Source organism: Mustela erminea, chromosome 2 (genome assembly GCF_009829155.1).
Source record: "Mustela erminea isolate mMusErm1 chromosome 2, mMusErm1.Pri, whole genome shotgun sequence".
NCBI classification, from domain to species: domain Eukaryota; kingdom Metazoa; phylum Chordata; class Mammalia; order Carnivora; family Mustelidae; genus Mustela; species Mustela erminea.
Window position 1 is genome coordinate 77,917,576 of NC_045615.1, and position 15,877 is coordinate 77,933,452.

Sequence of the window (15,877 nt, forward strand, 5' to 3'; positions counted from 1 at the left end):
TGTGAATTCAGCTAAATCTTTCTCTTCTAAAATACAAAATCAATAGGTGCATTTAAAATATTTGTGGATTTGCTATTATTTTTCTAAAGTGATTTTTGGAAGGAAAAGAGTGATCTAGACATTTTGTTCAATCTTGTTTGTTTTGTTTTTGTTTTTCATTTTTTAATTTAAATTCAGTTAATTAACATATGAAGTGTTCCTCATTTCAGTGATTCATTAGTCTTATGTAACACCCAGTGCTCATTACCTCATGTGCCTTCCTTAATGTCCGTGTCTAATCTTTTTTAAAAAAAACCCACTTATTTCTATTTGATGATTTAACGTATTTATTGAGCACCTCCTATATACCAGGCATTGTTTTAAGAATTTAATAGTAAACACAACAGGAAAAATGTTTCTCTAATGAAGTTTGCATTCTAGTGGGGGGAAGCAACAATAAGTAAATATTAATGCAAAACAAGTTGGGGAAGATAGGATAGGTATTGTTGAGGGAATCTTGCAGTATTTTAATATCAAGTATTTAGTGTTTGTCAGTGTTATCAAAATATTTTCAGAGATTAATACCTTTATCTTTGTGCCTTGGTCTCCTTATTAAGTTAATGTAGCCACATTCAAATCATATCAGTGATACGAAAGAAGAGAATCAGTTGTGCATGTCCAGTAAGTTAGTTATGAAATTAAGAAGAATCCTATTTCCATTTTTATACAGTCACTTTTTGTTTGTTCATCACTGTCGATCCAATTAGGGGCTAATCCAGACTCTTAATATTTCCCATTGCTGCTTCTGCTGCTCATCCACTGGCTTTTATAACATGGTTGCTAATGATTGGGGCATTTGTATTTAGGGACCATGGTAAACTATTCTATAGGTAAGTTTGAAAACAAATGACCTAAATGAGTTTGTAGGTAAATTTTGATTGAGTTGTTTATGACCTTGAAGAATTGCTTAATAATTAATCGCTACTTGTGTAGATCAATTGGGAAATAGAAAAATATCCAACTTTGCAGTTATGCTTCTACATGTAGGGTTTTCAAAAATTCCAAGATCCGTTTGTGGATATTTTTGTTCTACTTAAGAGTATGATTTGTGGTAAGATGCTGTTATTCTTTCATATAAATGAGTACTTCTATGTGCCAAGAATTGTAGGTACCATGGATACAGCACTGGATAAAACAAGTCCCTTCTCTTACAGAGCTTGCTTCATTCAAGTTGGGAGGGATTCAGGTAATTAGTAACTAAATATATCTAGTGTTGAGGAGTGATTGAGGAAAGTATGGCATTGAAGAAAATAAAAGCAGATTCAGTAGAATAGGGGGTGCTGGTTTGTGGGGAGGGCGCTCTTTTACATAGGGAAGTCAAGGAAGGTTTTATTGTTTGGGGAGAGTTAAACAGAAACATGAAACAAGTAAGAAAATGAGTTGTAAATGTCTGGGGGAAGAACATTTCCTGGTTTTTCTGTTCCTGTCATTTCCGAAGTGGAGACCAGTTTTTAGAGAGGGTAGGAGAGAAGAGTATGGATCCTGTAGGATTTTTTAGGTAGCTTAAAGGACCTTGATATTAATGAGTAGGAGGGGAAGCCATGAAAAAGTTAGGGAACAGAAGAGTAATCTGATTTCAGTTAGGTTTTTTAAAGATCTATAAAGATGTGTAAGGCACCCACATAAGGGAATAAGGGCAGAAACATGGAAACTAGTTAGGAGGCTCTTGTATTATAAAACAGGTATAAGTTGATAAGGACTTGACCCAGAGTGGTGAGAAGTGGTTAGATTTTGGATATAGGAAAAGGAAAGGAAATCTGACAATTTCCTGATACTATCTGGGACAGGAAAGAGAACAGTCAGTTTTTCTTGCTTGAGTAATTGAAAAGATTGATTTACTATTGATAAGATGGGGAATTCCATGGATTAAGTTTCGTCATGTGAGAAAAGCACATGTTTGGTTGGAAATGTCAAGTGTGAGGTACCTGTTAATGTATCACATTGGAAATATTTGCGTAATTTTCTGCATAGTTGATTCTGGCATTTTGGGAAGAGGTTGTGGATGATGACCGAAGAAAGGTAAACCTAATGGGTGATAGAGTTTGATGACTGACTTAAAAATGGATGATGAGGGGCGCCTGGGTGGCTCAGTGGGTTAAAGCCTCTGCCTTCTGCTCAGGTCATGATCCCAGGGTCCTGGGATCGAGCCCCGCAGCAAGCTGTCTGCTCCGCGGAGAGCCTGCTTCCTCCTCTCTCTCTCTCTGCCTGCCTCTCTGCCTACTTGTGATCTCTGTCTGTCAAATAAATAAATAAAATCTTTAAAAAAAAATGGATGATGATATTTATTACTCTCAGGTCTTTGAATGCTCCAAATTTATTAAAAAACAGTGCTTCCTATTCTTTTAATTTTAAGAATTTGATCTATAGCAAGAGAAAAGGGGCAAAACACTTGATTGTAATAGTTTAGGGGATTGTCTTAGTTTTTAGACCTGTGATAAATCTGAATAGGAGGGAACATAGGTCAAGAGCTATTTGAAAAATACCAGAAAAATTACAGCTCCTTTCTTTTATCTTTTCTTTTCTTATCTTAGGAAGTAGTGAGGGAAAAAAATCTAGATTGGAGTAGAAATGAAAGTATTACTGTATAAAAAATGAATGTTGTTGATTCATTTTCCATGGGTTATTTTTGAGGTATGAATGATAGTATTTTTCATTTGTTCATTTAAACTAAAATGTATTTTATTTAAGGTATTTGACATTTCTTACACTTTTTTATTTTCTAGTAACTCGAGTTTTGGTATAATTTGGCATATTATTCCAGGTGTATACTTCATATTTAAACACAGATTAAGCTACTATAATGAAAGTTAGTAATAGTTCTTCATAGCCATTTAAAAAAAATAAGCTGTTCTAACTGATCTTATCTAATTTTAATTGTCCTTCAGTTGAATTTGATAGAGAGAAAAATGAATAAAAATTAATCTCAAAAATAACCCTCACAAAAACCTGTGTATAACATAAGAAAAGAACACACTTAAAGTACTGCAGTACTTTTTTTCTGACCCTCTTCAGTTGACATGTGATAACTGTCTTAGATTATTTCCTCAGTAGAAACAAGTGCCCCATCTATCATTTTGTTGTTGGATTTAATAATTACTGTTGTTACTTATATTTAAGGTAATTATGTCTTTTATTTGAGAAGATTATTGTTTCAAGTCTGCAGTTTTTAAGATCTTGGTTTTAGTATTGTGTAGTTTTATTAAAAAATTTTTTTCGGTAAGAAAAAATTTTATTTATGTATTTGTCTTTGAGAGTGAGAGTGAGAGAGCACAAGCAGGGGAAGCAGCAGGCAAAGGGAGAAGCAGGCTTTCTGCTGAGCAAGGAGCCTGTGCGAGACTACCTCCCCAGAACCCTGGGATCATGACCTGAGCCTAAGACAGATGCTTAACCAACTTAGCCACCCCGGTGTCTCTTAGTATTGTGTAGTTTTAAAAAAATAGCCTAGTATTTATGAAAAATCTTTGTTTCTGTGATATAAAAATTTAAATACTAATGTAATATTTAAATGCATCATACTTTGTACATTTTGAGAGAGAGAGATATATATAATAAATTTATTGTTAGGATAAAGTTTTACTTTTGGTCTATAAATAGCACTTTGCTTTTCTTAGCATAGAAATCCTTAAATTCTGTTGTTATACAGTCAGAATTTAGAAATCACGATTGTTTTAGAATGCTAAATTGGAATACTATAATAACATCAGATTTTTTCTTTCTTTTGCTAGTGTTTTATATATTTTTAAAATATATTTATAGGGATGCCTGGGTGGCTCAGTCATTTAAGCATCTGTCTTCAACTCAGGTCATGATCCCGGGATCCAGGGATCAAGTCTTGCATCGGGCTTCTTGCTCAGTGAGAAATCTGCTTTTCCCTCTGCCTGCTGCTCCTTCTGCTTGCATGCTCTATCTCTCTCTGACAAATAAAAAAATCTTATTAAAAAAAAATAGGAACTTAAAGGGATGCCTGGGTGGCTCAGTTGGTTAACCATCTGCCTTCACCTCCTGGGATTGAGTCCTGCATTGGGCTCCTTGCTCAGCGGGAAACCTGCTTCTCTCTCTGCCTCTGCCTGCCACTCTGTCTGCTTGTGCTCTCTCTCTGACAAATAAATAAAATCTTTTAAAAAAATAGAAACTTAAAAAAATTAAAAGAATATATTTAGATTTTGTATATTCATGTTATATATTATATAAATTAAAAATAGATTTGTACGTTTTTGAAATTCTCTTTATCATAGAATTATTTTTAAAATAGAGTTACTATAGCTGTGGGAAAAGATTGACTAAAAACTTTGAGTAAGGTTTTTAAAAAGTTGATTAAAAACTTTTTTTTTTTTTTTTTTTTTTTTTGTAATTGGTGTCTTTAGATCCAAAGGCAGAAACCAGATTATACATCACAGTCAATGACTTTGAATTTCATGTCTATAATCGTTCGGATCTTTATGGACGTCTTCAAGAATTATTTGGTTTGGAGCCAACAATAATTCCACCTAAGAAAGAGGATGATAAAACACGGGAAAATGGAAGAACAAGAACCCAGTCCAAAATTGAAAGGTTCATAGTTACACTTGAATTTTATTAATCTCCAACATTTATCATTTACTTTTATTAAATATCATTGATGCTACTCACCTAAACACAGCCCAGTCTTTCTTTGTAGTTTGACTAAAACTTACATTCACATAAATTGTATAATTACTTTGAAAATTAAATAATACAGAATTATATATTTTAAAAAGAAGCAGTCTTGTTCTGCTTACTAGTTCTACTTTCTTCTGTATCAATTTGTGTTTTATGTACATGCACTTTTAAATGCATGTACATAAATATATACACATATACACATAGTTAAGATGCATATACAAATATATGATTTTGTTTTATTTGTGTCTGGGCTTTCTGTATTGTTTCTGTTATACTGACTTATGTGTCTGTTTTTTTACCAGTACCACACTATCTTGATTACTGTGGTTTTACAGTAAGTCTTGTAGTCAGGTAGTGTCAGTCCTCTAACTTTGTTGTTTTCCTCCAATGGTATGTTGGTTATGTTGGTCTTTTGCTTCTCTATATATACTTTAGAACAACTTACTGGGATTTCACTTTGGATTATATTGAATTTGTAGATCAAATCAGGAAAAACTAACATCTTGATCATGTTGAATCTTTGTATCAGTGAACGTGGAATATCTTTCCATTTATTTGATTGCTTGATATCTTTCATCACAGTTTTATAATTTTCCTTATATAGATAAATCTACATATATTGTTAAATTTATATCTAAGATTTTCATTTTTGTGGTGCTGATATAAATGCTATTGTGGTTTTAATTTCAAATTTCACTTGTTCTTTGCTGGTGTATAGGAAAGTGATTGACTTTCGTGTATTATTAATCTTGAATCCTACAACCTTATTATAATCACTTATTGGTTCCAGGAGTTTTTTTGTCAGTTCTTTCAGATTGTCTACACAGATGACTGGATCATCTGCAAACAAAGAAAGTCCTTTTTCTTCCTTTCCTACCTTAATCCACTCCAGCCTCAGTAAACAACTTCTCTGTTACATATGATGTTTCTTCTCTATGGAAGACTCTTCATCTTTTTTGCCTAACTCATTCATCCTTCAGGTCTCCCTGATCCTTCTATGTGTGCCCACAGAATTCTATTCTTTTTCCTAAGGTAACACTCCTTGCACTAAAATTGCCTATTATAACTATTCTTACTCCCATTGTAGGGTACAGATTCCCTCAAAGCAGAACAGTTGTCATATTCTCAGGATCCCCAATACCTCAGCTCTGTGCCTTGGACATAATATCCATGAAACATTTATTTGGGAATAAATGTTCTCTTATCATCTACTTAAAAAACTATTAGGTAAACAAGGCTAGTTCTTAACATTCAAAAATCAATTAACACACTAAAAATGAGAAACCAAATGATCATATCAAAAGATGCAGAATAAGTATTTGACAAAATCTAACATTCATGATTAAAATATCACAGTAAACTGGGAATAAAGGAGAACTTCTTTGATTTGATAAGAAATATCTACAGAAACCCTATAGTTAACAATATACTCAATGGTGAGAAGCTAGAAGCTTTCTCACTAAGATCGGGTGCAAAGCAAGGATGTCCCTTTATACCACTTCTTTTCAGCTTTGTACTGGAAGTACTACCTATTGTAAGACAAAAGGAAATAAAAGTTACACAGATGGAAAAGGAAGAAGGATGTTGTGACAGTTCAGGGAAAATTGATCATCAGTTGGGTTGATAACAAGAAGGGAGAGAAGTAGATGGATTCCAGATATACTTAGGCAAATGAATCCATAAGACAGTGATAGATTAGGTGTGGAGAATGAGGAAGAAGGATGAGTCAGTAATGAATCCAGTTTCTAGTTAGTGGTTATCCTCATGGAACTGTAGAGAAAGAGCAGGTTAGAGGGGAGATAGGAGGTCAGTTTCAAATTTAGTTTTAAGCACTGAGGGCTGTCTTAGTGGAGATGGCTTGAGAAATATGATTTAGGAATTACTGGGTTGTTGAAGAGCTATGGCTTCTCATCTGAAAGCTTTAGTGATTTGCTATGAAATTTTCATACCTTAAATTTAGTATACTTTATGTGTGGCCAATTTCTTTTTTCTTACTCTTGGCCTATCATTTTCATTTTATTGAGAGGAAATTATTCTGTTATAAAGTGATGGGGATAAGGAAGGGAATGGATCAGCTGAGTTGCCAAAAGTGCTCAAAACAGTTGAAAATATCAGTGTGACTTGTACCTTGGTCATTTGTTATTTTAGTAATTTAGGTTGTCTTATAGAATGTCATATTGGGGCACCTGGGTGGTTTAGTCGTTAAGCGTCTGCCTTTGGTTGGAGTTGTGATCCCAGGGTCCGGGGATCGAGCCCTGCATCAGGCTCCCTGGTCAGTGGGGAGCCTGCTTCTCCCTCTCCTACTCCCCCTGCTTGTGTTACCTCTCTCACTGTGTCTCTCTCTGTCAAACTTAAAAAAAAAAGAGTCATAATGAGTATAATGGTCGATGTAATGACAGCATATCATAATTTATACTTTTGTCATTAGAACTTGTTACTCTAAAAATGTTAATTTTGTTATTATACCTTGCCAGTGTTAAAAATTGATAAATGATACAGTGCATCCCGAGAGATATTTGAGAGATACTAGTATTCTGTTAGTTGCTGTCATTATTTTGTTTACTGGAGCAATCATTAGATGTATTTGGAAAGTTACAGCTGGTATTACTGTGTATTGTGAAGAAGTCAACTGTATTCTCAACTATTTAAGTTTTCTTATGTATGTTTATTTTAATTTTAATTTTTATTATTCTCAGAGTTAAAGTAAAAACAGAATCTCAAGACCCCACATCTTCATGGAGATCTCTTATTCCAGTCATAAAGGTCAATGTGAGCACAGTAAGTAAATTCTGCGTCAGTTAATGTTTGGTGGGTTAATAATGAAAACTCTTATTTTTGCAAATAAAATTTTCACTAAAGAAAGTAATTTTGTAGAGTTGTTTAGGTTCCAAAGTTCATAAAGGTATAAAAGAATTGTTTCAACACCCAATACCATCTTAGCACACATTCATTAGATCTTAGGGGCTACTTATTCACAAGTACTTAGATTTCTTTAAACACTAAATTGATCAGTGGAGTAATTTGGATAGTGTATAGTGCTGAAGTGGAATAATTTAATTGTTGCTTGAAAATGTTTGTTATTAGGTCAGGGGCACCTGGGTGGCTCAGTGGGTTAAAGCCTCTGCCTTCAGCTCAGGTCATGATCCCAGGGTCTTGGGATCGAGTTACGCACTGGGCTCTCTGCTTGGCAGGGAGCCTGCTTCCTCATCTCTCTGCCTGTCTCTCTGCCTACTTGTGATCTCTGTCTGTCAAATAAATAAATAAAATCTTTAAAAAAAGAAAATGTTTGTTATTAGGTCAACTAAGGAAAAATATATGGTTTGTATATTACAGCATAGTTTCTCTTATTTATTTTTTAGGGACGTTTGGCCTTTGGAAATCATTACCAACCTCAAACTCTGTGTATCAACTTTGATGATGCTTTCTTAACTTATACTACAAAACCACCTTCTAGTCATCTTGATCAATTCATGCATATTGTGAAAGGGAAACTTGAAAATGTTCGAGTCATGCTTGTTCCTAGTCCAAGATATGTTGGTCTTCAAAATGATGAGTAAGATAGTCTTACAAATTGTCTTTCTCTGATTGACTTATTTCACTTAGCATAATCCTCTCTAGTTCCATCCATGTCAATGCAAATGGTAGGTATTCATCCTTTCTCATGGCTGAGTACTATTCTCTTGTATATATGAACCACATCATCTTTATCCATTCATCTGCTAAAGGACATCTTGGCTCCTTCCATAGTTTGGCTATTGTGGACAAACCATGAGAGACTCCGGACTCCAGCAAACAAATTGAGGGTTACAGAAAGGAGAGATGTGGGGGGATGGGATAACCAGGTGATGGGTATTATGGAGGCACATGTTGTGATGAACATTGGGTGTTATAAGCAATTAATGAATTGCTAAATACTACATCAGAAACTGATGATGTTCTATATGTTGACTAACAACATAATAAAAAAAGTCATAAAAATAACATAATAACTTTATATCTAATATAGATATCAATTAGAATCTTTGTCATCTCTTTAATTTTTTTGCTCTAAGTTGGGCGATAATAGGGCATATTTCTCTGTTAAACCACTTAACAGCATAGTCGTGCTTTATAATTATAAATGATATATTATCCATTGATGAACTCTAATTTTAAACATTTTCCTATAAGATTATAACTATAATTTTTCTACCATTTTCTCCTTCTCACTGTACTTGGGAAACTTATTTGGGGCGTTTAGGCTCTGATGTTTATAGGTTAGAAAATATACACTATAGGTAGGCTTTTATTTCCCGAAGGGATGGATTAATAGTACATTCAACAAATGCAGTGTAGTGGAATACCATTTTGAGTTAATAAAAAGTTGAAAATTGAATCTAAATTACTCTTGGAAAACTGGTGAAGTTAGGATGATACAGTTTTAGAACTGTCCCAGCTTTTATCTTTGTATGCTTGTAGTATAAAATTTATGAGGTTATAAGAAGCATGATTATTCCTTCTTAATTCCAACTTTTGGCTAGCTTGCTTATTAGATTTCCCCATCACTAGAATGATGGAGAGGTTTTCCTTATGTGAGTAGCAGGGATGCTATGGGGGTTACCTTATCTCATTCTTCATAATCACAGACTTTGCTAAGCAACTTGTAGAATGTGGGCTGTGCACACAGTTCTATATATTATGGGTAAAATTTAAAATACTGAATAAATCTGGACCTTATGAAGTTTACAGAGTAAGATAAAAAGGTGTTTTCTTACTAATTTTTATAAAAAGGTAAAATTGTATTTTTCACTCTTCAAAGTAAGTGTGGAAATTGAATGATGATATTAGACATTAACCTTCATCATTTAATATATATTTAGAAGAAGGTTGTTGAATTTGTATCTATTATCTAATGACTGAGAAGTTAATTTTGATATGGAAAGAAGATGTGGTATATGAACAAAAAAGAGAAAAGTTGAATCAAAGCAAATAAAAATTAATAATTTGTGGGGAAGTGATTATAGAGAAACATTAATTCCAGAATTTTTTCAAGATGATCAACTAAATATTCTTAGAAATAGATAACATAAAGACAAAGATAATATCAAGTTGTTAAAAAAAAGACAATATTTTTCTTATTTAATGTTTCTAAAAGATTAAACTATATTTTACAGATATATAGAATATTTCCTATTAAGTTATAAAGTATTAATATAAAATGGTTGAATTTAAAGCTTAATTTTAAATTTTTGTTGCTAATGCAGAATATGATTATTCTAATGATCATTGTTCTTCGATTGTATCTAATCAAACTTTGCTTTAAATTGATTTCTCTCTTTTAAAGCTAAAAGTCCATAACAAATTTTCATTTTTTCTTTTTGAAACTAATATATTGGTTAAAAATTTTTCAGTACCAGTTTATTTACTCTAATGTAGAATACAACTATACAAAACTTCTTGTCTATCTAAAAGATATTTTGTTTTCCCTTTTCAATATGCTACACTTGATTGTTTTTTAGATTTTTTTCTCTTACTGTTCTCAACTATTACTACCTTATTAGAATACAGAACATTTTATATTCTGGAGATGTACTTAGTTTGCCGTTCCCCCTCCTTCTATAGACCACCAAGATTAATGGGAGAAGGGTTTGTGGTGATGCAGTCAAATGATGTTGACATCTACTACTACATGGATGAGCCAGGTATTCGTTTTTGAAAGTGTGTTTCATAGCTGCACTTCTACTCTATGAAATGTTGATATTTAATAATATTTTGTCTCCTGAATTAAGATAAAATAAACATCAATATATCATAAATGTGGATGGAATGTCTGTGTCATTTATCAAAAATTGAATATTTCTATTTCAGACCAAAAGAACAATATAGGAATCTTTTGTTCAATTCTGTTTTCAGAGGTATACCTTAAAAGTTGTGAATGCAAGTAACGTGGTGTGAAAACCGTTAGAGAATGTGGTGACAGTTAAGGTAGTTCATACTAGCTTAAGAAGAAAATCCTTTGAGGCTTGAAGTTTAAGGATTGAAATCTAGATCGTTAGAGTGCTTCACGGCTGGCTTGAATTTTATAAAAGTAACTAAACATTGGATTTTTAGCCCTTTTTTCCTACTTCTGTTTTTTTTATGCCTTCATGGGGTTTATGAGGTCACTGTTTTCAGAGGAAAATGAGGATGTTACTTGCCTTTTTAACCATATTGACATTTGCATGCTGGTACAAAAGCAATGGTGGGTGAAATGATACCAGCCATTGCTGGTACAAAGCAGCAATGGCTGCTTTAGTATGAATTAAAGCAGAGGTTCCAAACTATACTAATAATCACTGTCTTTTTCATTACCACGCATTTACAGTAAAACAAATGCCAGTATCAGTTTAAAAAACTTTGATAAAGCCATAAAAAGTGTTTCTGTCAAATCTTGACTCTTGAGTAAACTTTTTAATAATTAGTGTGATGAAATGGCCAAGTACACATAATATACCTCTGCTATATGCCAAAGTATACTGATGTTTGGAGGAAAAGCACTTGTATAGTTTAGTTTCTAGCTGAATTATATGCTTTTCATGGAGCACCAGTTTACTTGAAGAAGCAACTAGAGACAAACTATGATTTTGAGCTTTCGTGTGAAAATCAGAATTTTGGAAAATTTGGGTGTGCCAACTGTGAGTTTAAGGACTTTTCTGATAATACCACCAGTGCTATTAACAAATGTGATTTTAAAAATGTTTAATGATGATGGGCGCCTGGTTGGCTCAGTGGGTTAAGACTTTACCTTGGACTCGGGTCACGATCTCGGGGTCCTGGGATCGAGCCCGGCATTGGGCTCTCTGCTCAGTAGGAAGCCTGCTTCCCCCTCTGGCTCTGCCTGCTGCTCTGCCTACTTGTTATCACTCTCTTTCTGTTAAGTAAATAAATAAATCTTTAAAAAAAAGTTTTTGTTTTTTTTTTTTAAAGAGTTTATTTATTTATTTGACAGACAGAGATCACAAGTAGGCAGAGAAGCAGGCAGAGAGAGAGGGAGAAGCACGCTTCCCGCTGAGCAGAGAGCCCGATGCGGGGCTCGATCCCAGGACCCCGAGATCATGACCCGAGCTAAAAGCATAGGCTTTAACCCACTGAGCCACCCAGGTGCCCCTAAAAAAAAATGTTTAATGATGAAATTTATCAGTATTTGGAGAACATATATGTGTCTCTCTGAACCAATATTTTCCAAATGTTACAAAGTTATGCCATGGGTAAAAGATACATTCAAAGTATAAGGGAGATCAGTAAGTTTTAATGTATCCGAGTATGAAAAATTCAGTATAGGGTTTCAGATTCCATGTTGCAACTAACTTTTAAGGAACTACCACCTTTGAATTTTGGTTTAGTGTCAGAGAAGAATATCTACAATTATCTGAAAAAGCTATTAAAATACTCCTCCCTTTTCTAAATAGCTGTTTATTTGAGGCTAGGTTTTCTTCAGATACTTAAATAAATTAAATGCAGAAGCAGCTTTAAGAATTTGCTTATTTTTTAGTAAGTTGGACATTAAAGAGATTTTCTGAAATAAAAACAACGCCAACACTTACTTCTAAATGAATTTGTTTTAGAAAATATGGTTATTTTTTCATTGAAAAGTACTTTCATTAAAAATGGAATTAAAATTTCATTTAGTTTTTATAAAATAATTTTTTCATATCGCATTCATTAAGTTATATTAAATGAAATGTGATGAGTTCAATTTTATTAAACATTTTATTACATCAACATGCAATGAGTTGTTACCTTAAAAATAAAATTTTAAAAAATTTTGCAGTTTCAATTTTGAATACAGTAAATTATGATTGAGATAATACAAAAAAAAACCCACTGTTTATCCTTGGTAATTTTTAATAGTGTAAAGGATTACTGAAAGCAGTATTTTTAGAACTCCTGGTCTAGGGAATCTATAAACAGTAATTTTAAGTAATTACCTTTCTATTGTATATTCTGCATTATAGGACTTGTTCCAGAAGAAACAGAAGAAAATATTGAAGGAGAAATGAGCAGTGAGGATTGCAAATTACAAGATTTGCCTCCATGTTGGGGTCTGGATATAGTTTGTGGTAAAGGAACAGATTTCAACTATGGGCCATGGGCCGATAGGCAAAGGTACTTGAGTAAATTATATTTCTAGTAAATCTTTTAATGTTGAATGATATAAATTTTATTAAAAAAGTGGCTTAATATTTTATAAGCTCTTATATTACGGCAGGGTAAGATATCACTAAGCATTTTAATTCAAATTATAAGCATTTTAATTCAAATTATAATTATAAATTATAATTTTAATTCAAATTATAAGTTGGCATAAGCAAGTTCATTCTGAAGGAGGGGCTGATTTGTTAGAAAAATGGTGAATGAGGAGCATATTTATTGGTTTCTTTGATTTTTCTTTTGTATTTAATCAGTGAATTTGCCAGGGAATGTTGGGCTGTAGAGATTCAGAGACAAAAGACATATAATTCAGTTTCAGTGAGGAAAAACAAACAAAAGTTTTATTAAGGGTTGAAGAAGAGGTAAGAAAAAAGTCTTGATGAAGCACTTAGAAACGTACTGTACAAGTTGGCTAAGACTGCCATAACAAAGAACCATAGACTGTATAGTTTAAACAACAAATTTTTTTCATGGTTCTGGAGGTTAGAATTCTGTGATCAAGGTGTTGGTAGGTTTGGTTCCTTCTGAGGGCTGTGAAGAAAGGGTGTATTCAAGGCTTCTCTTCTTGGCTTGTAGATGGTCATCTTTTCTCTGGTCTTCTCTCATCTTTCTCTGGTCTTGCCTTTTGTGTGTCTTGTAGGTCTCTGTGTCCACATTTCCTTGTAGAAGAGCACTAGTTATATTGGATTAGGGCACACCCTAATGACTGCATTTTCACTTAATCATCTCTCTAAATATCCTATTTCCAAACATCAAATTCTCAGGTACTCAAGGTTAGGACTTCAATGTATGAATTTTTAGGGGGACACAATTCTTTTATAATAGATACATAACTCATCAGAGAAGAATTGGGGAAGGCTTTTTAGTAGAGGTAACATGTAAGTTGAATTTTGACACTTAAGTAGGAGTTAGCCAATGAAGGAAGAGGAGGACAAATAATTGAGAAAAAGGAAGAGTTCTACAAATGCATGATGACAATGGAGATTTGTCTTATAGTTTCTACAGGTTGTTAGGAGACTTGGAGGTAGTTAAGAAAGATTTTATACTGGAGTCATGGACAGTGTCTGAAAGGTGTTTTTTTTTATTTTTTAGTCGTTCTGTTAATTTTGAAGTAATTCTTATTTTAATACATTCTGACCACGTTTCTACTTACTAAAGAGTTTTAAGCAAAGAAGGGGACATTTACCACTAATTATGAGGGAATATCTAAATTTTTATGTAAATAGACATTGCCTAAAATCAGCTTAGTTTTTCTGTTCATAAACAAGCTTGAATGGAGAAATACAAGCCAAACCATTCACTGAAGTAGATACTGTTGGGCTGTTGATGGACTAATGAAGAGTGCTGATACTGACTTGATATACTGACTCTTTTTATACTTGTTTTAAAAAGTGCTTTCGACCTAGCTTGTTAGAAGAAATACATACTTTGTTAAGTCGCGTGTTAACCTTTGTATCTCTAGTGTATAGAAATACCTGTCCCATCAAGTGTAGCTACTTAACAATTGTATGATAAATGAGTAAGTAAGTTTATATTTGAAAACTTCTGCAATATGCTAATGCATTACTTTGTTGAGTTCTGGATTAGGTTATTTATTAGACTTGAAAGTGAACAGCTTAAAATTTCAGGTTAGGAAACAAATGCTTTCCAAATTACTGGATTTAAATTTTCCTTTTATGATAAAATTTTTCCTATAGTAAGCCATACTGTGTTGGAATTGTTGAAAATGAGAATAGTTGAAAATGAGGGTTTTTACATCCTATTACATAACAGTTATATTTATACATTATTATATTTGAAAGGAAAATATTTAAAAAAAGCTTCAACACAGACACATAAAATACTTGCATTTCTAAGACTTGAATAAAGTATGATTATTTTTAAACTGTATTTCATTTTGTTACATTAAAAAAAAAATTAGGGTATATTTACATAAAAGTCCAAACTAAAATTCTTTTACTAAATAGCCATATTCACTTCTGAAGTGGTATTTGTATTATGTGGAGAAATGAAAAAAGAAAAAAAGAAAAATTTGTTTTATCGACTCTTTTCAGTAGATCTTGCCACTGTCAGAAGAGAACAGCAATATCTTTCTTAACCTGGACTTAAAACCATTCATTCAGGTTTATTTGAAAGAAAGAAGAGAAAAAAGAAAAACTACTTTTTTTTTTTTTTTAAAGATTCTATTTATTTGAGAGAGAGGGAGACCACAAGTGGGACTGTGGGGAGAGGAAGAGGGTAAAGCAGACTCCCTACTGAGCAGGGAGCCCAACGCCAGGCTTTCCATCCCAGGACTCTGAGATCATGACCTGCACCAAAGGTTGACGCTTAACCAACTGAGCCACCTAGGTGCCCTGAAAAACTTACTTTCACATGCTTTTAGTTTATTAACGATACTTCTTACGTAACATGTACAAACAATGCATTTCCTCTTTGGTATCCATTTCCTTTCTTCTCCACCATTTTGCTTTTCTATACGAATATGAATTGTAATCAGAAATGAATTGTAAGGTCAGTTTTCTTAGCATCCACTAAGATGTAAGAAATTTAGGAAGAAATCGCAACTTTTTTGCTATTGGCTCTTTCATTCAGCTTTGTGACAAGATTTTGATCTCTTCAAAAGAGATTTTGATCTTGTTAGCTTCTGGATTTTGATTTCATTCTACCACCTTTACATGATTTTTCTGAATCATTACGATATTCAGCTTTTCCTTCATGATATTTTCTTTCTGAGAGTTTTCATGTCAGAATTGAAATACAAATGTTATGAGATTTGTACTTAATCCTTCGATAGGTGATAGTTACAATAATGCAAACATTTTCAACATTGTCTTGCCTCTTTAATGCTTCCACATAAATGCTTTTGTTTATATTTTCACACTTGATTCTCATAACCCAGTGAGATATGTAGGGCAGATATGGTAAGCTTATTACAACTGTGAGAAAATGGTGATTCAGTGATTTAGGCAAGATAATAATGCTGTAGCATCTAGAGCTAACATTCAGACCAGCCTTTCAAGTCCACGTC

General features: G+C 33.1%; 1 protein-coding gene across 5 annotated transcripts in view; it reads left to right on the forward strand.

Annotated features, from left to right (window-relative positions):
* Nucleotides 1-15,877, forward strand: part of KIAA1109 (KIAA1109 ortholog) — a 216,829-nt gene that overhangs the window by 29,407 nt on the left and 171,545 nt on the right. For all 5 annotated transcript variants that reach the window (XM_032333325.1, XM_032333327.1, XM_032333326.1 and 2 more), the window contains exons 8-12: nucleotides 4,404-4,590; nucleotides 7,377-7,458; nucleotides 8,040-8,233; nucleotides 10,282-10,361; nucleotides 12,654-12,804. In XM_032333325.1, the coding sequence (XP_032189216.1) occupies nucleotides 4,404-4,590; nucleotides 7,377-7,458; nucleotides 8,040-8,233; nucleotides 10,282-10,361; nucleotides 12,654-12,804 (694 nt within the window). The remainder of the gene's footprint in view (nucleotides 1-4,403; nucleotides 4,591-7,376; nucleotides 7,459-8,039; nucleotides 8,234-10,281; nucleotides 10,362-12,653; nucleotides 12,805-15,877) is intronic.